The sequence below is a fragment of the Pseudophryne corroboree genome, chromosome 5 (assembly GCF_028390025.1).
Source record: "Pseudophryne corroboree isolate aPseCor3 chromosome 5, aPseCor3.hap2, whole genome shotgun sequence".
Classification (NCBI taxonomy): Eukaryota; Metazoa; Chordata; class Amphibia; order Anura; family Myobatrachidae; genus Pseudophryne; species Pseudophryne corroboree.
The window spans coordinates 621,984,527-622,005,995 of record NC_086448.1 but is presented as its reverse complement, the minus strand read 5'-3'; the positions used below and the strand labels follow the sequence as shown (position 1 = coordinate 622,005,995).

Here is a 21,469-nt window from a genome sequence, read left to right as displayed (position 1 = left end):
GTGGCAGCAGCGTGGCGAGCGCAAATGAGCCCCTTGCAGGATCACTGCGCTCAGCACGCTGCTGGCACGGTGGCACGCTTTGCAATTTCTGCCCCCACCCAGGGGGGCTTTGCATTTTTATAAATAGTTCAATGTTGCAGAGTAGCTAGTGTGTAGGTGGATTAATGCCACAAACACATGTTTGCTAACGCTGCTATTTTTATATACGCTCATTTTGTATTTCTTCTCTTCACAGTTTACACCGTACCGCCTAGAAGGAAGAAACTGAACAGAGCGGAGCAAGTGGCTAAAGCCATGTCAAATGTCCTTGTCGACCAACTCCGAGAGATGGACGCTACAATGTCCGCACAGGAGGATGCAAGGCTCGACAGGTTTCTAGAGGCAGAACGCCAAATGCATGATGCATTTCTTTCCCAAGTCATGACAATGCAGGAACGCATGAGTAGAGAGCAGTATGACCGCCACAGGGAATTGCACCAAATGAACATGGCGTTCTATGAGCGTATGACCAATACCTCAAGAGCACCAATCCAACACCACAACTCACAATACCCTGAGCAGGGTTTTTCATCATTTAATCCTGGCCCATACTATGCCCCAAATACTGCACCATCTAGTGCGCAAAGCACAGAGTTTACTGTATTGCGCAATTTGCCGTGAAACACAGTGAATTTCTTATTGTTGTTATTTGTTGTTAAATAACCACAGTGTGGTCATTGTTTATGCACAACTGTTTGTGCCTTATTTAATTTTTTTTCTATGTTCTGTTTTGTATAGTGTCTACATTAAAGCACTTTTTATTTATTTTTTACACAGTAATAATATACTGCAGGGACACTGTGGTTTATGGTGTTGTATCTACAAGCCTACCAGTGTTTTTTTTTTTTTATGCCAATCAAAACTTGTTTGCAAATCTATGCATAACATTCCCATTTGTGCGTAACAGTAGACCATGGGGGTAATTCCAAGTTGATCGCAGCAGGAATTTAGTTAGCAATTGGGCAAAACCATGTGCACTGCAGGGAAGGCAGATTTAACATGTGCAGAGAGAGTTAGATTTGGGTGGGGTGTGTTCAATCTGCAATCTAATTTGCAGTGTAAAAATAAAGCAGCCAGTTTTTACCCTGCACAGAAATAAAATAACCCACCCAAATCTAACTCTCTCTGCACATGTTAAATCTGCCTCCCCTGCAGTGCACATGGTTTTGCCCAATTGCTAACTAAATTCCTGCTGCGATCAACTTGGAATTACCCCCCATGTTTTCAGTGTTTTCTACATTGTTTCTGCATATATACAAAGTTTGTGGCAATGTGGTTTTTTTGGAAAATCATAAATATTGAAACCAAAGATCAAAGGTGGAATACAAAATAAAAAAAACGTAATTCACCAAACATGTTGTGCTGATTCTTAAACACTATTGTACCAGTGCTGCAAGGTTGGACGTAATAGTGTGGCGTATTTGTTCTGCAGCGGAGTTTGAGGCAGTCCCAAACAAAGCACCTTCCACATGTGGGTTTATAACCTCAGGGTCCTGCACAGTCCACTCAGGAAGGAATAGCTCATTTTTCAGTTCACAGATGTTGTGCAGTATACAGCACGCAGCTACTACATTAGGCATATTCTTTAGGTCCACATCATTGCGCTTCATCAAACAACGCCATCTTCCTTTTAACCTGCCAAAGGCGTTCTCAACCACCATCCTTGCTGAACTCAGGGTGTGAGTATAGGTTTGTTGCTCTGGGGTTAACTGGACCTGTTGGGTGTAGCCTTTCATAATCCAGGGGCGTAAAGGGTATGCAGCATCCCCGATGATGTGGACAGGGATTTCCACCCCATTCACAATCTTTGCACACTCTTTGGGGTACAGCCAGCCTCCCTGGTTCTCCTCTACGATGTTGTACAGGTCAGAATTGGCAAGAACTCGGGAGTCATGAGATCGGCCTGGCCAGCCAATAAACACATCTAGGAAACTAAAGAACAGTAAAATTTAAAAAAGTTAGAATGTAAAACTCACACATGCAACTCATCCCACCACCCCAAAAAATAAGATTTTACTCACCGGTAAATCTATTTCTCGTAGTCCGTAGTGGATGCTGGGAACTCCGAAAGGACCATGGGGAATAGCGGCTCCGCAGGAGACTGGGCACAACTAAAGAAAGCTTTTAGGTCACCTGGTGTGCACTGGCTCCTCCCACTATGACCCTCCTCCAAGCCTCAGTTAGGACACTGTGCCCGGACGAGCTGACATAATAAGGAAGGATTTTGAATCCCAGGTAAGACTCCTACCAGCCACACCAATCACACCGTATAACTCGTGATACTATACCCAGTTTAACAGTATGAAAACAACTGAGCCTCTCAACAGATGGCTCAACAATAACCCTTTAGTTAACAATAACTATGTACAAGTATTGCAGACAATCCGCACTTGGGATGGGCGCCCAGCATCCACTACGGACTACGAGAAATAGATTTACCGGTGAGTAAAATCTTATTTTCTCTGACGTCCTAGTGGATGCTGGGAACTCCGAAAGGACCATGGGGATTATACCAAAGCTCCCAAACGGGCGGGAGAGTGCGGATGACTCTGCAGCACCGAATGAGAGAGCTCAAGGTCCTCCTCAGCCAGGGTATCAAATTTGTAGAATTTTGCAAACGTGTTTGCCCCTGACCAAGTAGCAGCTCGGCAAAGTTGTAAAGCCGAGACCCCTCGGGCAGCCGCCCAAGATGAGCCCACCTTCCTTGTGGAATGGGCTTTTACTGATTTAGGATGCGGCAGTCCAGCCGCAGAATGCGCCAGCTGAATTGTGCTACAAATCCAGCGAGCAATAGTCTGCTTAGAAGCAGGAGCACCCAGTTTGTTGGGTGCATACAGGATAAATAGCGAGTCAGTTTTCCTGACTCTAGCTGTCCTGGAAACATAAATTTTCAAGGCCCTGACTACGTCCAGCAACTTGGAATCCTCCAAGTCCCTAGTAGCCGCAGGCACCACAATAGGTTGGTTCAAGTGAAAAGCTGATACCACCTTAGGGAGAAACTGAGGACGAGTCCTCAATTCCGCCCTATCCATATGGAAAATCAGATAAGGGCTTTTACATGACAAAGCTGCCAATTCTGACACACGCCTGGCTGAAGCCAAGGCCAATAACATGACCACTTTCCACGTGAGATATTTTAGATCCACGGTTTTAAGTGGCTCAAACCAATGTGATTTTAAGAAACTCAACACCACGTTGAGATCCCAAGGTGCCACTGGAGGCACAAACGGGGGCTGAATATGCAGCACTCCTTTCACAAACGTCTGAACTTCAGGTAGTGAAGCTAGTTCTTTCTGGAAGAAAATCGACAGAGCAGAGATCTGTACCTTAATGGAGCCTAATTTCAGGCCCATAGTCACTCCTGCTTGTAGGAAATGCAGAAATCGACCTAGTTGAAATTCCTCTGTTGGGGCCTTTTTGGCCTCACACCAAGCAACATATTTCCGCCATATGCGGTGATAATGCTTTGCAGTTACATCTTTCCTGGCTTTAATCAGTGTAGGAATGACTTCCTCCGGAATGCCCTTTTCCTTCAGGATCCGGCGTTCAACCGCCATGCCGTCAAACGCAGCCGCGGTAAGTCTTGGAACAGACAGGGCCCCTGCTGCAGCAGGTCCTGTCTGAGCGGCAGAGGCCATGGGTCCTCTGAGATCATCTCTTGAAGTTCCGGGTACCACGCTCGTCTTGGCCAATCCGGAACCACGAGTATTGTTCTTACTCCTCGTTTTCTTATTATTCTCAGTACCCTTGGTATGAGAGGCAGAGGAGGGAACACATAAACTGACTGGTACACCCACGGTGTCACTAGAGCGTCCACAGCTATCGCCTGAGGGTCCCTTGACCTGGCGCAATATCTCTCTAGTTTTTCGTTTAGGCAGGACGCCATCATGTCCACCTGTGGCCGTTCCCATCGATTTACAATCAGCGTGAAGACTTCTGGATGAAGTCCCCACTCTCCCGGGTGGAGGTCGTGCCTGCTGAGAAAGTCTGCTTCCCAGTTGTCCACTCCCGGAATGAACACTGCTGACAGTGCTAGTACGTGATTTTCCGCCCATCGGAGAATCCTTGTGGCTTCTGCCATTGCCATCCTGCTTCTTGTGCCGCCCTGTCGATTTACATGTCTGACTGGATCAGTACCGGCTGGTGTAGAAGCAGGGATTTTGCCTGACTTAGGGCATTGTAAATGGCCCTTAGTTCCAGAATATTTATGTGTAGGGAAGTCTCCTGACTCGACCATAGTCCTTGGAAGTTTCTTCCCTGTGTGACTGCCCCCCAGCCTCGAAGGCTGGCATCCGTGGTCACCAGGACCCAGTCCTGTATGCCGAATCTGCGGCCCTCTAGAAGATGAGCACTCTGCAGCCACCACAGCAGAGACACCCTGGTTCTTGGAGACAGGGTTATTAGGCGATGCATCTGAAGATGCGATCCGGACCATTGGTCCAACAGGTCCCACTGAAAGATTCTGGCATGGAACCTGCCGAAAGGAATTGCTTCGTAAGAAGCCACCATCTTTCCCAGGACCCGCATGCAGTGATGCACCGATACCTGTTTTGGTTTCAGGAGGTCTCTGACTAGAGATGACAGCTCCTTGGCTTTCTCCTCCGGGAGAAACACTTTTTTCTGGACTGTATCCAGAATCATACCCAGGAACAGTAGACGTGTCGTCGGAACCGGCTGTGATTTTGGAATATTCAGAATCCAACCGTGCTGGTGTAGCACCTCCTGAGATAGTGCTACTCCCACCAATAACTGCTCCTTGGACCTCGCCTTTATTAGGAGATCGTCCAAGTACGGGATAATTAAAACTCCCTTTCTTCGAAGGAGTATCATCATTTCCGCCATTACCTTGGTAAACACCCTCGGTGCCGTGGAGAGTCCAAACGGCAGCGTCTGGAATTGGTAATGGCAATCCTGTACCACAAATCTGAGGTACTCCTGGTGAGGATAGTAAATGGGGACATGCAGGTAAGCATCCTTGATGTCCAGGGATACCATGTTATCCCCCTCGTCCAGGCTTGCAATAACCGCCCTGAGCGATTCCATCTTGAACTTGAATTTTTTTATGTATGTGTTCAAGGATTTCAAATTTAAAATGGGTCTCACCGAACCGTCCGGTTTCGGTACCACAAACAGTGTGGAATAGTAACCCCCGTCCTTGTTGAAGTAGGGGCACCTTGATTATCACCTGCTGGGAATACAGCTTGTGAATTGCCGCTAGCACAGCCTCCCTGTCTGAAGGAGTAATCGGCAAGGCAGATTTTAGGAACCGGTGGGGTGGAGACGCCTCGAATTCCAGTTTGTACCCTTGAGATACTATTTGCAGGATCCAGGGATCCACCTGTGAGCGAGCCCACTGATCGCTGAAATTTTTGAGGCGGCCCCCCACCGTACCTGGCTCCGCCTGTGGAGCCCCACCGTCATGCAGCGGACTTGGAAGAAGCGGGGGAGGACATTTGCTCCTGGGAACCTGCTGTTTGTTGCAGCCTTTTTCCCCTACCTCTGCCTCTGGACAGAAAGGACCCGCCTTTTCCACGCCTGTTTTTCTGAGTCCGAAAGGACTGTACCTGATAAAACGGCGCCTTTTTAGGCTGTGAGGGAACATGGGGTAAAAATGCTGACTTCCCAGCAGTTGCTGTGGAAACTAGGTCCGAGAGACCATCCCCAAATAACTCCTCACCCTTATAAGGCAAAACTTCCATGTGCCTTTTTGAATCTGCATCCCCTGTCCACTGGCGAGTCCATAAGCCTCTCCTAGCAGAAATGGACAATGCACTTATTTTAGATGCCAGCCGGCAGATCTCCCTCTGTGCATCTCTCATGTATAAGACTGAGTCTTTTATATGCTCTATGGTTAGCAGAATAGTGTCCCTGTCTAGGGTGTCAATATTTTCTGACAGGGAATCTGACCACGCAGCGGCAGCACTGCACATCCATGCTGACGCAATAGCTGGTCTAAGTATAATGCCTGAGTGTGTATATACAGAATTCAGGATCGCCTCCTGCTTTCTATCAGCAGGTTCCTTGAGGGCGGCCGTCTCCGGAGACGGTAGTGCCACCTTTTTAGACAAACGTGTGAGCGCTTTATCCACCCTAGGGGGTGTCTCCCAACGTGACCTATCCTCTGGCGGGAAAGGGAACGCCATTAGTAACTTCTTAGAGATTACCAATCTTTTATCAGGGAAAGCCCACGCTTCTTCACACACTTCATTTAATTCTTCTGATGGGGGAAAAACTACGGGTAGTTTTTTCTCCCCAAACATAATACCCTTTTTAGTGGTACCTGGGTTTATATCAGAAATTTGTAACACCTCTTTCATTGCTTCAATCATGCAACGAATGGCCTTAGTGGACATTAGACTAGACTCATCGTTGTCGACACTGGTGTCAGTATCCGTGTCGACATCCGCGTCTGCCATCTGAGGTAGCGGGCGTTTTAGAGCCCCCGATGGCCTTTGAGACGCCTGGACAGGCACGAGCTGAGAAGCCGGCTGTCCCGCATTTGGCATGTCGTCAAATTTTTTGTGTAAGGAGTCGACACGTGCACGCAATTCCTTCCATAAGTCCATCCACTCAGGTGTCTGCCCCGCAGGGGGTGACATCCCTTCTATAAGCATCTGCTCCGCCTCCACATCATTATCCTCATCAAACATGTCGACACAGCCGTACCGACACACCGCACACACACAGGGAATGCTCTAACAGAGGACAGGACCCACAAAAGCCCTTTGGGGAGACAGAGTGAGAGTATGCCAGCACACACCAGAGCGCTATATAATGCAGGGACTAACTGAATTATGTCCCCTATAGCTGCTGTTATATATACTGCGCCTAAATTTAGTGCCCCCCCCTCTCTTTTTTACCCTTTTCTGTAGTGTAGACTGCAGGGGAGAGCCAGGGAGCTTCCTTCCAGCGGAGCTGTGAGGGAGAAATGGCGCCAGTGTGCTGAAGGAGATAGCTCCGCCCCTTTTTCGCGGACTATTCTCCCGCTTTTTTATGGATTCTGGCAGGGGTAATTATCACATATATAGCCTCTGGGGCTATATATTGTGGTATTTTTGCCAGCCAAGGTGTTTTTATTGCTGCTCAGGGCGCCCCCCCCTAGCGCCCTGCACACTCAGTGACCGGAGTGTGAAGTGTGTATGAGGAGCAATGGCGCACAGCTGCAGTGCTGTGCGCTACCTTGGTGAAGACTGATGTCTTCTGCCGCCGATTTTCCGGACCTCTTCTTGCTTCTGGCTCTGTAAGGGGGACGGCGGCGCGGCTCCGGGACCGAACACCAAGGCCAGTTCCATGCGGTCGATCCCTCTGGAGCTAATGGTGTTCAGTAGCCTAAGAAGCCCAAGCTAGCTGCAAGCAGGTAGGTTCGCTTCTTCTCCCCTTAGTCCCTCGCTGCAGTGAGCCTGTTGCCAGCAGGTCTCACTGTAAAATAAAAAACCTAATTATATACTTTCTTTTTAGAAGCTCAGGAGAGCCCCTAGTGTGCATCCAACCTCGGCCGGGCACAAAATCTAACTGAGGCTTGGAGGAGGGTCATAGTGGGAGGAGCCAGAGCACACCAGGTGACCTAAAAGCTTTCTTTAGTTGTGCCCAGTCTCCTGCGGAGCCGCTATTCCCCATGGTCCTTTCGGAGTTCCCAGCATCCACTAGGACGTCAGAGAAATAAACACTTACCAATATTTGTGGTCCACAACAGCCTGTAATATGATGGAGTGCCAGCCCTTCCTATTAAAATAGTCAGCATGGTTGTCACGTGGGGCAATAATGGGGATGTGTGTCCCATCAATCGCTCCTTCACACTGCGGATAGCCTCGCTTCACAAATCCTTTGATGGTATCCTGTAAGCGCTGTCCTTGTGGTAGAGATATGAAGCGCTTGTATAAGGTAGATACAATTGCTTTAGTCACCTGGTGGACTATGACACAGCAGGTGGAGATCGCAACACCGAACAAGCATGAGACTGAGCGGTACTCTCCTGGGGTAGCATACCACCACAATGCAATAGCTAATCTCCTGCGTGCCTCGATGGGTCTCATAAGCCTGGTGGTCTGCATGTCAAGTGCTGGGGTAAGTAATTCCAGGATGTAGTTAAAGGTTGCACGAGACACACGGAAGTTAGCCATCCACTCCTCATCCTGGTAAGCTTCCACGGTCCTCATAAAGGCTTCTCCGTGCCGGCGATCTCTGGACCAAAATGAGCGGTTAGAGCCCATACTCACGCTCAGGATGGTATGATATGAGGGCTCTCCTCCTGCGCAAATATTGGCGGCGACTAGCAGCCCTATCCAGCATAAATTGCGCCCTCCTCCTCCTCATAAAATATATGTGCAGTATACTGCACAGTGTGACAAGCTGCATCATGCTGTCAGTGGCTGTATGAAACATCTGCAAAGCAGAAAGAATCATGAGCTCAGGCATACACACTGGTACTCCGTCGGCCATGACTGCAGCAATGGTGTGAGCAGGCACCACCCCTCCCTTTGTTGACTAGTGTGACCTCATCTATGTGAGCCAGAAAAGGCCATTTCTAATGACATGCATATGCATTTGCAGGGATATCCCGGGATCAGTGTAAATGGGGCTGTCCCGGGTCGATCCCAGGTCTTTGTGCAGTGTGAAAGGGGTCAGTTCGGGGAAGGCATCCTGGGACGCATCCCGGGAGTGCGAGTGTAAAAGGGGTATAAGTGGGAAGGAAGCTTGGGGCCCCCACTGGGACCAACCATCAAGGTAGATGCTAAATATGTGGGCTAAGGGACCTGTGACGTCGGAGCGGAGCATGGAAGGCAAGATATTACTTTCAGTATCCACGCCACCAACTATTACCTGTAGTAAAAGGTGGCGAGCAGAGCACTCCACCGTGCCCAAAGCTTGGCGAGCCCGCGAGGATTCATTTCTGGACTCTTTGCAGAACTTGCTCTTCCCCTTGCGTTGCGTGTCACGTTGGTCAACTGTCTCTTAGCCCACTAGGAAATAAACACAACCCCTCCATCAGACCTGGGCCTAGGTAATTTGTACCCTCTCTCTCTCTCTCGGCAGCACTGAGTAGGTGCACGCCGTAGGTTGACCTCTCCCTCTTATAGAACTGTTTCCGAAATCCGTGACTGTCCTTGGAAGTCAGAGAAGCAAGTCAGACAAGCGTCGATGGATAAGACAAAGACACTGCCTAAGTTGCAATGATTACATTACCGCAGGCCTTAAGCTCGGACACCGCCTCCCAAATAGTGACATTTTCAGAGGCCCAGCACCAACATAACACATGTGAGAAACTGAGCGTGAGCGCCAGAGTCACTTTCAGTTTTGCTCTCGGTACGGCAGGGCAGCGGAAGTGACGTCACGTGCCGATGTTGTGTGAGGAGAACCCGCTGCGGCTGACTGGATAACGCTTCCTCTCCGTGCAGCCGCCCCAGGTGCTCCACAGTCATTGACCAGGAGCTGGTACTGACATGGCGGCAACGGAATATGTGAGGATGGGCTCGCAGAATGGAGACAGCAGCCGAAGATTCTTCACCGTCATCGTGTATGACCGCCGCCTGCAGCAGTCAGCGTGTGAGAAGAATCTGCAAGTTCGCGGAGGTTTCGAGGTGTTTCGTCAGGACGTCTGTCAGGTATTACAGGGCGGGAATCGCACTGAGGTCCGGGGGTGCTCCTTGTGTCACACACGTTGCTGCTCGCTAAACTTTACTGTGTGTGATACATGTAGATACTCATATTATACACCGTGCAATAAGTGTTACCATGCATCATTGCGTCACAATCCACTGTGATACATTCTGTTACATTACATTGTGTCACATTACACTGATACATTCTATAACATTACATTGTGTCACATTACACTGTGTTACATTCTATTACATTGTCACATTACACTGCTACATTCTATTACATTGTGTCACATTACACTGCTACATTATATTATTATTTCTCTGACGTCCTAGTGGATGCTGGGTACTCCGTAAGGACCATGGGGAATAGACGGGCTCCGCAGGAGACTGGGCACTTCTTTAAAGAAAAGATTAGGTACTACATCTGGTGTGCACTGGCTCCTCCCTCTATGCCCCTCCTCCAGACCTCTGTTAGAATCTGTGCCTGGCCTGAGCTGGATGCACTTAGTGGGCTCTCCTGAGTTCACTATAAAGAAAAGTATTTGTTAGGTTTTTTATTTTCAGTGAGATCTGCTGGCAACAGACTCACTGCTACGAGGGACTTAGGGGAGAGAAGCAAACCTACCTGCTAGCAGCTAGCTTGTGCTTCTAGGCTACTGGACACCATTAGCTCCAGAGGGATCGAACACAGGGCCCGACCTCGATCGTCCGTTCCCAGAGCCGCGCCGCCGTCCCCCTTGCAGAGCCAGAAGACGGAAGAAACCGGAGAAAATCGGCGGCTGAAGACTCCGGTCTTCAATAAGGTAGCGCACAGCACTGCAGCTGTGCGCCATTGCTCCCACAGCACACCACACGCTCCGGTCACTGGTGGGTGCAGGGCGCTGGGGGGGGGGGCGGCCTGGGCTGCAATTAATATACCTTTTGGCACAAAACAGCACATAATACAGTGTATAACACTGTATATGTGCAAAAACCCCCGCCATTAATATTATAAAAAGCGGGAGAAGCCCGCCGCTGAAGGGGCGGGGCTCTCTTCCTCAGCACAGCCAGCGCCATTTTCTCTTCACAGCTCCGCTGGAAGGATGCTCCCCAGGCTCTCCCCTGCAGTATACAACTACAGAAAGGGTAAAAAAGAGAGGGGGGGGCACATAAATTTAGGCGCAAAATTGTGATATAAGCAGCTATAGGGGGAAAATTCACTTTGTGTATAGTGTATATCCCTCTGTTATATAGCGCTCTGGTGTGTGCTGGCATACTCTCTCTCTGTCTCCCCAAAGGACTTTGTGGGGTCCTGTCCTCAGTCAGAGCATTTCCTGTGTGTGTGCAGTGTGTCGGTACGGCTGTGTCGACATGTTTGATGAGGACGCTTACGTGGAGGCGGAGCAGGTGCCGATAAGTGTGCTGTCGCCCCCTGTGGGGCCGACACCTGAGTGGATGGATATGTGGAAGGTATTAACCGACAGTGTCAACTCCTTGCATAAAGGGTTCGATGACGCAGCTTTGGGACAGCCGGCATCTCAGCCCGCGCCTGCCCAGGCATCTCAGAGGCCGTCAGGGGCTCAAAAACGCCCGCTACCTCAGATGGCAGACACAGATGTCGACACGGAGTCTGACTCCAGTGTCGACGAGGATGAGACAAATGTACAATCCACTAGGGCCATCCGATGCATGATTACGGCAATGAAAAATGTGTTGCACATTTCTGACATTAACCCGGTTACCACAAAAAAGGGTATTATGTTTGGGGAGAAAAAGCAGCCAGTGACTTTTCCCCCATCTGATGAGTTAAATGAATTGTGTGAAGAAGCGTGGGGTTCCCCAGATAAGAAACTAGTAATTTCTAAGCGGTTACTAATGGCGTACCCTTTCCCGCCAACGGATAGGTTACGCTGGGAGACATCCCCTAAGGTGGACAAGGCGCTCACACGCTTATCAAAAAAGGTGGCACTGCCTTCTCGGGATACGGCCGCCTTAAAGGAGCCTGCAGATAGAAAGCAGGAGGCTATCCTGAAGTCTGTGTATACACACTCAGGTACTATACTGAGACCTGCTATTGCTTCAGCATGGATGTGTAGTGCTGCAGCAGCGTGGTCTGATTCCCTGTCTGGTAACATTGATTCCCTTGACAGGGACACTATATTGCTAACCATAGAGCATATTAAAGACGTAGTCTTATATATGAGAGATGCACAGAGGGACATTTGCCGGCTGGCATCTAGAATTAATGCAATGTCCATTTCTGCCCGGAGAGTATTATGGACTCGGCAGTGGACAGGTGATGCTGATTCTAAAAGGCACATGGAAATTTTGCCTTATAAGGGTGAGGAATTGTTTGGGGACGGTCTTTCGGACCTCGTATCCACAGCAACAGCTGGGAAGTCGACTTTTTTTACCTCAGGTTTCCTCACAGCCTAAGAAAGCACCGTATTATCAAGTACAGTCCTTTCGGCCTCAGAAAGGCAAGCGGGTTAGAGGCGCGTCCTTTCTGCCCAGAGGCAGGGGTAGAGGGAAAAAGCTGCACCATACAGCCAGTTCCCAAGAACAAAAATCCTCCCCTGCTTCCACTAAGTCCACCGCATGACGCTGGGGCTCCACATGTGGAGCCAGGTGCGGTGGGGGCCCGTCTCCGGAACTTCAGCGACCAGTGGGTTCGCTCACAGGTGGATCTCTGGGTTCTACAAGTGGAATCTCAGGGATACAAGCTGGAGTTCGAGACGTCTCCCCCCTCGCCGTTACCTCAAATCAGCCTTGCCAGCTACTCCCCAGGACAGGGAGGTAGTACTGGCGGCAATTCACAAACTGTACCTCCAGCAGGTGATAATCAAAGTTCCCCTCCTTCAACAGGGACGGGGTTACTATTCCACAATGTTTGTGGTACCGAAACCAGACGGTTCAGTGAGACCCATTCTGAATTTGAAATCCTTGAACACATATATAAGGAAGTTCAAGTTCAAAATGGAATCGCTCAGGGCGGTTATTGCAAGCCTGGAAAGGGGGATTACATGGTATCACTGGACATCAAGGATGCTTACCTACATGTCCCCATTTACCCACCTCACCAGGTGTACCTCCGTTTTGTGGTACAGGACTGCCATTACCAATTCCAGACGTTGCCGTTTGGTCTGTCCACGGCACCGAGGGTATTTACCAAAGTAATGGCCGAAATGATGATACTCCTTCGAAAGAAGGGAGTTATAATTATCCCGTACTTGGACGATCTCCTTATAAAGGCGAGGTCCAGGGAGCAGTTGTTGGTCAGAGTAGCACTATCTCAGGAAGTGCTACAACAGCACGGCTGGATTCTGAATATCCCAAAGTCGCAGCTGGTTCCTACGACGCGTCTGCTGTTCCTGGGTATGATTCTGGACACAGAACAGAAGAAGGTGTTTCTCCCGGAGGAGAAGGCCAAGGAGTTGTCATCTCTGGTCAGAGACCTCCTGAAACCAAAACAGGTGTCGGTGCATCACTGCACGCGAGTCCTGGGAAAGATGGTAGCTTCTTACGAGGCAATTCCATTCGGCAGGTTCCATGCAAGGATCTTTCAGTGGGATCTGTTAGACAAGTGGTCCGGATCGCATCTTCAGATGCATCGGCTGATCACCCTGTCCCCGAGGGCCAGGGTGTCTCTGCTGTGGTGGCTGCAGAGTGCTCATCTTCTCGAGGGCCGCAGATTCGGCATACAGGACTGGGTCCTGGTGACCACGGATGCAAGCCTCCGAGGTTGGGGGGCAGTCACTCAGGGAAGAAACTTCCAAGGACAATGGTCGAGTCAGGAGGTTTACCTACACATAAATATTCTGGAACTAAGGGCCATTTACAATGCCCTAAGTCAGGCAAAACCCCTGCTTCAAAACCAGCCGGTGCTGATTCAGTCAGACAACATCACGGCGGTCGCCCATGTAAACCGACAGGGCGGCACAAGAAGCAGGATGGCGATGGCAGAAGCCACAAGGATTCTCCGATGGGCGGAAAATCACGTGATAGCACTGTCAGCAGTGTTCATTCCGGGAGTGGACAACTGGGAAGCAGACTTCCTCAGCAGGCACGACCTCCACCCGGGAGAGTGGGGACTTCATCCAGAAGTCTTCCAGCTGATTGTAAATCGTTGGGAAAGGCCACAGGTGGACATGATGGCGCCCCGCCTCAACAAAAAGCTAAAAAGATATTGCGCCAGGTCAAGGGACCCTCAGGCGATAGCTGTGGACGCTCTAGTGACACCGTGGGTGTACCAGTCGGTTTATGTGTTCCCTCCTCTTCCTCTCATACCAAAGGTACTGAGGATAATAAGAAAGAGAGGAGTAAGAACTATACTTATCGTTCCGGATTGGCCAAGAAGGACTTGGTACCCGGAACTACAAGAAATGATCTCAGAGGACCCTTGGCCTCTGCCTCTCAGACAGGACCTGCTACAGCAGGGGCCCTGTCTGTTCCAAGACTCAACGCAGCTGCGTTTGACGGCATGGCGGTTGAACGCCGGATCCTGATGGAAAAGGGCATTCCGGTTGAAGTCATTCCTACGCTGATAAAAGCTAGGAAGGATGTGACAGCAAAACATTATCACCGCATATGGCGAAAATATGTTGCTTGGTGTGAGTCTATGAAGGCCCCAACAGAGGAATTTCAGCTGGGTCGATTTCTGCACTTCCTACAGTCAGAAGTGACTATGGGCCTAAAATTGTGATCCATTAAAGTCCAGATTTCGGCCCTGTCTATTTTCTTTCAAAAAGAACTGGCTTCACTGCCTAAAGTTCAGACGTTTGTTAAGGGAGTGCTGCACATTCAGCCCCCTTTTGTGCCTCCAGTGGCACCTTGGGATCTCAACGTTGTGTTGGATTTCCTAAAATCACATTGGTTTGAGCCACTTCAGACCGTGGAGTTGAAATATCTCACGTGTAAAGTGGTCATGCTTTTGGCCTTGGCTTCGGCTAGGCGTGTGTCAGAATTGGCGGCTTTGTCATGTAAAAGCCCCTATCTAATCTTCCATATGGACAGGGCAGAATTGAGGACTCGTCCCCAATTTCTCCCTAAGGTGGTATCAGCGTTTCATTTGAACCAACCTATTGTGGTGCCTGCGGCTACTCGGGACTTGGAGGCTTCCAAGTTGCTGGATGTAGTCCGGGCCCTGAAAATGTATGTTTCCAGGACGGCTAGAGTCAGAAAAACTGACTCGCTGTTTATCCTGCATGCACCCAACAAGCTGGGTGCTCCTGCTTCAAAGCAGACTATTGCTAGCTGGATCTGTAGCACGATTCAACTTGCACATTCTGCGGCTGGACTGCCGCATCCTGAATCAGTCAAGGCCCATTCCACGAGGAAGGTGGGCTCTTCTTGGGCGGCTGCCCGAGGGGTCTCGGCTTTACAACTTTGCCGAGCTGCTACCTGGTCGGGATCAAACACGTTTGCAAATTTCTACAAGTTTGATACCCTGGCTGAGGAGGACCTTGAGTTTCTCATTCGGTGCTGCAGAGTCATCCGCACTCTCCCGCCCGTTTGGGAGCTTTGGTATAATCCCCATGGTCCTTACGGAGTACCCAGCATCCACTAGGACGTCAGAGAAAATAAGATTTTACTCACCGGTAAATCTATTTCTCGTAGTCCGTAGTGGATGCTGGGAGCCCGTCCCAAGTGCGGAATTCTGCAATACTTGTATATAGTTATTGCTTAACTATAGGGTTTTTTGTTCTGAGCCATCAGTTTAATGAGGCTCAGTTGTTGTTCATACTGTTAACTGGGTATAGTTATCACGAGTTGTACGGTGTGGCTGGTATGAGTCTTACCCTGGATTCCAAATCCTTTCCTTGTAATGTAGCTCTTCCGGGCACAGTTTCCCTAACTGAGGTCTGGAGGAGGGGCATAGAGGGAGGAGCCAGTGCACACCAGATGTAGTACCTAATCTTTTCTTTAAAGAAGTGCCCAGTCTCCTGCGGAGCCCGTCTATTCCCCATGGTCCTTACGGAGTACCCAGCATCCACTACGGACTACGAGAAATAGATTTACCGGTGAGTAAAATCTTATTATTGCATTGTCACATTACAACTGTTTACAGCTGCATTAAAAATAAACAAAAAACAAGATACAATATAGGCTTGATAAATAGTGCACAGAAAAACAGAGCTGAGTGAAACACTGTCTTATTTTATTTGTAAATGACTGAGTACATTCTTAAGTGAATCCTCATTGTTTGTTTACTGTTAAACTACAGTGGTAGCAAAAAGTCCTACTTCACAGGAACATGTTTTTTGTGTTTTCAGTTTACATGCATTTTTTGTTTTGTTCCTCTTTAAAGTCATACCTAGACATGTGATGCCACATTCTTTGTAAATAATCTATCTTTAAGATTCTAATTGTTTTTGTATTTCTCTATCGTCCTAGTGGATGCTGGGGTTCCTGAAAGGACCATGGGGAATAGCGGCTCCGCAGGAGACAGGGCACAAAAAGTAAAGCTTTAGGATCAGGTGGTGTGCACTGGCTCCTCCCCCTATGACTCTCCTCCAAGCCTCAGTTAGATTTTTGTGCCCGGCCGAGAAGGGTGCAATCTAGGTGGCTCTCCTAAAGAGCTGCTTAGAAAAGTTTAGCTTAGGTTTTTTATTTTACAGTGAGTCCTGCTGGCAACAGGATCACTGCAACGAGGGACTTAGGGGAGAAGAAGTGAACTCACCTGCGTGCAGGATGGATTGGCTTCTTTGGCTACTGGACATTAGCTCCAGAGGGACGATCACAGGTACAGCCTGGATGGTCACCGGAGCCTCGCCGCCGGCCCCCTTGCAGATGCTGAAACAAGAAGAAGGTCCAGAATCGGCGGCATGAAGACTCCTCAGTCTTCTTAAGGTAGCGCACAGCACTGCAGCTGTGCGCCATTTCCTCTCAGCACACTTCACACGGCAGTCACTGAGGGTGCAGGGCGCTGGAAGGGGGGCGCCCTGGGAGGCAATGAAAACCTATTTTTGGCTAAAAATACCTCACATATAGCCTCCGGGGGCTATATGGAGATATTTAACCCCTGCCAGAATCCGTTAAGAGCGGGAGACGAGGCCGCCGAAAAAGGGGCGGGGCCTATCTCCTCAGCACACAGCGCCATTTTCCCTCACAGAAAGGCTGGAGGGAAGGCTCCCAGGCTCTCCCCTGCACTGCACTACAGAAACAGGGTTAAAACAGAGAGGGGGGGCACTAATTTGGCGTTAGAAATATATAAAAAAGATGCTATAAGGGAAAACACTTATATAAGGTTGTCCCTATATAATTATAGCGTTTTTGGTGTGTGCTGGCAAACTCTCCCTCTGTCTCTCCAAAGGGCTAGTAGGTCCTGTCCTCTATCAGAGCTTTCCCTGTGTGTGTGCTGTGTGTCGGTACGTGTGTGTCGACATGTATGAGGACGATGTTGGTGAGGAGGCGGAGCAATTGCCTGTAATGGTGATGTCACTCTCTAGGGAGTCGACACCGGAATGGATGGCTTATTTAGGGAATTACGTGATAATGTCAACACGCGGCAAGGTCGGTTGACGACATTAGACGGCCGACAAACAATTAGTACCGGTCCAGACGTCTCAAAAACACCGTCAGGGGTTTTAAAACGCCCGTTTACTTTAGTCGGTCGACACAGACACAGACAGGGACACTGAATCCAGTGTCGACGGTGAATAAACAAACGTATTCCTTATTAGGGCCACACGTTAAGGGCAATGAAGGAGGTGTTACATATTTCTGATACTACAAGTACCACAAAAGAGGGTATTATGTGGGATGTGAAAAAACTACCGTAGTTTTTCCTGAATCAGATAAATTAAATGAAGTGTGTGATGATGCGTGGGTTCCCCCCGATAGAAAATATGGGCGGTATACCCTTTCCCGCCAGAAGTTAGGGCGCGTTGGGAAACACCCCTTAGGGTGGATAAGGCGCTCACACGCTTATCAGAACAAGTGGCGGTACCGTCTATAGATAGGGCCATCCTCAAGGAGCCAGCTGACAGGAGGCTGGAAAATATCATAAAAAGTATATACACACATACTGGTGTTATACTGCGACCAGCGATCGCCTCAGCCTGGATGTGCAGAGCTGGGGTGGCTTGGTCGGATTCCCTGACTAAAAATATTGATACCCTTGACAGGGACAGTATTTTATTGACTATAGAGCATTTAAAGGATGCATTTCTATATATGCGAGATGCACAGAGGGATATTTGCACTCTGGCATCAAGAGTAAGTGCGATGTCCATATCTGCCAGAAGATGTTTATGGACACGACAGTGGTCAGGTGATGCAGATTCCAAACGGCACAAAGGTGTATTGCCGTATAAAGGAAGAGGAGTTATTTGGGGTCGGTCCATCGGACCTGGTGGCCACGGCAACTGCTGGAAAATCCACCGTTTTTTACCCTAAGTCACATCTCTGCAGAAAAAGACACCGTCTTTTCAGCCTCAGTCCTTTCGTCCCTATAAGAGTCATATCTGCCCAGGGATAGAGGAAAGGGAAGAAGACTGCAGCAGGCAGCCCATTCCCAGGAACAGAAGCGTTCCACCGCTTCTGACAAGCTCTCAGCATGACGCTGAGACCGTACAGGACCCCTGGATCCTACAAGTAGTATCCCAGGGGTACAGATTGGAATGTCGAGACGTTTCCCCTGCGCAGGCTCCTGAAGTCTGCTTTACCAAGGTCTCCCTCCGACAAGGAGGCAGTATGGGAAACAATTCACGAGCTGTATTCCCAGCAGGTGATAATTAAATTACCCCTCCTACAACAAGAAAAGGGGTATTATTCCACACTATATTGTACTGAAGCCAGAAGGCTAGGTGAGACCTATTCTAAATCTAAAAAAATTTGAACACTTACAAAGGTTCAAATCAAGATGGAGTCACTCAGAGCAGTGATAACGAACCGGGAAGAAGGGGACTATCTGGTGTCCCGAGACATCAGGGATGCTTACCTCCATGTCCCAAATTTGCCCTTATCACTAAGGGTACCTCAGGTTCGTGGTACAGAACTGTCACTATCAGTTTCAGACGCTGCCGTTTGGATTGTCCACGGTACCCCGGGTCTTTACCAAGGTAATGGCCGAAATGATGGTTCTTCTTCGAAGAAAAGGCGTCTTAATTATCCCTTACTTGGACGATCTCTTGATAAGGGCAAAGTCCAGGGAACAGTTGTAGGTCGGAGTAGCACTATCTCGGATACTGTTACAACAGCAGGGGTGGATTCTAAATATTCCAAAATCGCAGCTGATCCCGACAACAAGTCTCCTGTGCTTAGGGATGATTCTGGACACAGTCCAGAAAAAGGTGTTTCTCCCGGAAGAGAAAGCCAGGGAGTTATCCGAGCTAGTCAGGAACCTCCTAAAATCAGTGCATCATTGCACAAGGGCCATGGTAAAAAAAAATGGTGACTTCCTTCGAAGCAATTCCAGTCGGCAGATTTCATGCAAGAACTTTTCAGTGGGATCTGCTGGACAAATGGTCCGGATCGCATCTTCAGATGCATCAGCGGATAACCCTATATCCAAGGACAAGGGTGTCTCTCCTGTGGTGGTTACAGAGTGCTCATCTTCTAGAGGGCCGCAGATTCGGCATTCAGTTTTGGATGTTGGTGACCACGGAGGCCAGCCCGAGAGGCTGGGGAGCAGTCACACAAGGAAAAAATTTCCAGGGAGTGTGATCAAGTCTGGAGACTTTTCTCCACATAAATATAGCTAAGGGTAAATTTATAATGCTCTAAGCTTAGCAAGACCTCTGCTTCAAGGTCAGCCGGTATTGATCCAGTGGGATAAAACATCACGGCAGTCGCCCACGTAAATAGACAGGGCGGCACAAGAAGCAGGAGGGCAGTGGCAAAAACTGCAAGGACTTTTCGCTGGGCGGAAAATCATGTGATAGCACTGTCAGCAGTGTTTCATTCCGGGAATGGAAACTGGGAAGCAGACTTCCTCAGTAGGCACGACCTCAACCCGGCAGAGTGGGAACTTCATGGGGAAGTTTTCCACATGATTGTAAACCGTTGGGAATTACCAAAGGTGGACATGATGGCGTCCCGTCTGAACAAAAAACGGGACAGGTATTGCGCCAGGTTAAGAGACCCTCAGGCAATAGCTGTGGACGTTCTGGTAACACCGTGGGTGTACCAGTCGGTGTATGTGTTCCATCCTCTGCTTTTCATACCTAAGGTACTGAGAATTATAAGACGTAGAGGAGTAAGAACTATACTCATGGCTCCGGATTGGCCAAGAAGGACTTGGTACCCGGAACTTCAAGAGATGCTCACAGAGGACTTATGGCCTCTGCCGCTAAGAAGGGACTTGTTTCAGCAAGTACCATGTCTGTTCCAAGACTTACCGCAGCTGCGTTTGACGGCATGGCGGTGGAACGCCGGATCCTAAGGGAAAAGGCATTCAGGAAGAGGTCATTCCTACCCTGGTCAAAGCCAGAAAGGAGGTGACCGCACAACATTATCACCACATGTGGCGAAAATATGTTGCGTGGTGTGAGGCCAGGAAGGCCCCACGAAGAAATTTCAACTCGGTCGATTCCTGCATTTCCTGCAAACAGGAGTGTCTATGGGCCTCAAATTGGGGTCCATTAAGGTTCAAATTTCGGCCCTGTCGATTTTTCTTCCAGAAAGAATTGGCTTCAGTTCCTGAAGTCCAGAAGTTTGTCAAGGGAGTATTGCATATACAACCCCCTTTTGTGCCTCCAGTGGCACTGTGGGATCTCAACGTAGTTCTGGGATTCCTCAAAACACATTGGTTTAAAACCAGTCAAATCTGTGGATTTGAAGCATCTCACATGAAAAGTGAACATGCTCTTGGACCTGGCCTGGACCAGGCGAGTGTCAAATTGGTGGTTTTTTTCTCAAAAAAGCCCATATCTGTTTGTCCATTCGGACAGGGCAGAGCTGCGGACTCGTCCCCAGTTCTCTCCCTAAGGTGGTGTCAGTGTTTCACCTGAACCAGCTTATTGTGGTGTCTTGCGCCTACTAGGGACTTGGAGGACTCCAAGTTGCTAGATGTGGTCAGGGCCCTGAAAATATAGGTTCCAGGACGGCTGGAGTCAGGAAAACTGACTTGCTGTTATCCTGTATGCACCCAACAAACTGGGTGCTCTTGCTTCTAAGCAGACTTTTGCTAGTTGGATGTGTAATACAATTCAGCTTGCACATTCTGTGGCAGGCCTGCCACAGCCAAAATATGTAAATGCCCATTCCACAAGGAAGGTGGGCTCATCTTGGGCGGCTGCCCGAGGGGTCTCGGCTTTACAACTTTGCCGAGCGGCTATTTAGTCAGGGGCAAACACGTTTGTAAAATCCTACAAATTTGATAACCTGGCTAAGGAGGACCTGGAGTTCTCTCATTCGGTGCTGCAGAGTCATCCGCACTCTCCCGCCCGTTTGGGAGCTTTGGTATAATCCCCATGGTCCTTTCAGGAACCCCAGCATCCACTAGGACGATAGAGAAAATAAGAATTTACTTACCGATAATTCTATTTCTCGGAGTCCGTAGTGGATGCTGGGCGCCCATCCCAAGTGCGGATTATCTGCAATACTTGTACATAGTTACAAAAATCGGGTTATTATTGTTGTGAGCCATCTTTCAGAGGCTCCGCTGTTATCATACTGTTAACTGGGTTCAGATCACAGGTTGTACAGTGTGATTGGTGTGGCTGGTATGAGTCTTACCCGGGATTCATAAATCCTTCCTTATTGTGTACGCTCGTCCGGGCACAGTATCCTAACTGAGGCTTGGAGGAGGGTCATAGGGGGAGGAGCCAGTGCACACCACCTGATCCTAAAGCTTTACTTTTTGTGCCCTGTCTCCTGCGGAGCCGCTATTCCCCATGGTCCTTTCA

The 21,469-nt window shown here is 49.1% G+C and overlaps 1 protein-coding gene across 1 annotated transcript in view; it reads left to right on the top strand.

Annotated features, from left to right (window-relative positions):
• Positions 1 to 9,269: 9,269 nt before the first annotated feature.
• Positions 9,270 to 21,469, top strand: part of SMCHD1 (structural maintenance of chromosomes flexible hinge domain containing 1) — an 838,152-nt gene continuing 825,952 nt past the window's right edge. Inside the window, exon 1 of the mRNA XM_063923554.1 lies at positions 9,270 to 9,641. Within this exon, the coding sequence (XP_063779624.1) occupies positions 9,480 to 9,641 (162 nt within the window). The 5' untranslated portion in view covers positions 9,270 to 9,479. The remainder of the gene's footprint in view (positions 9,642 to 21,469) is intronic.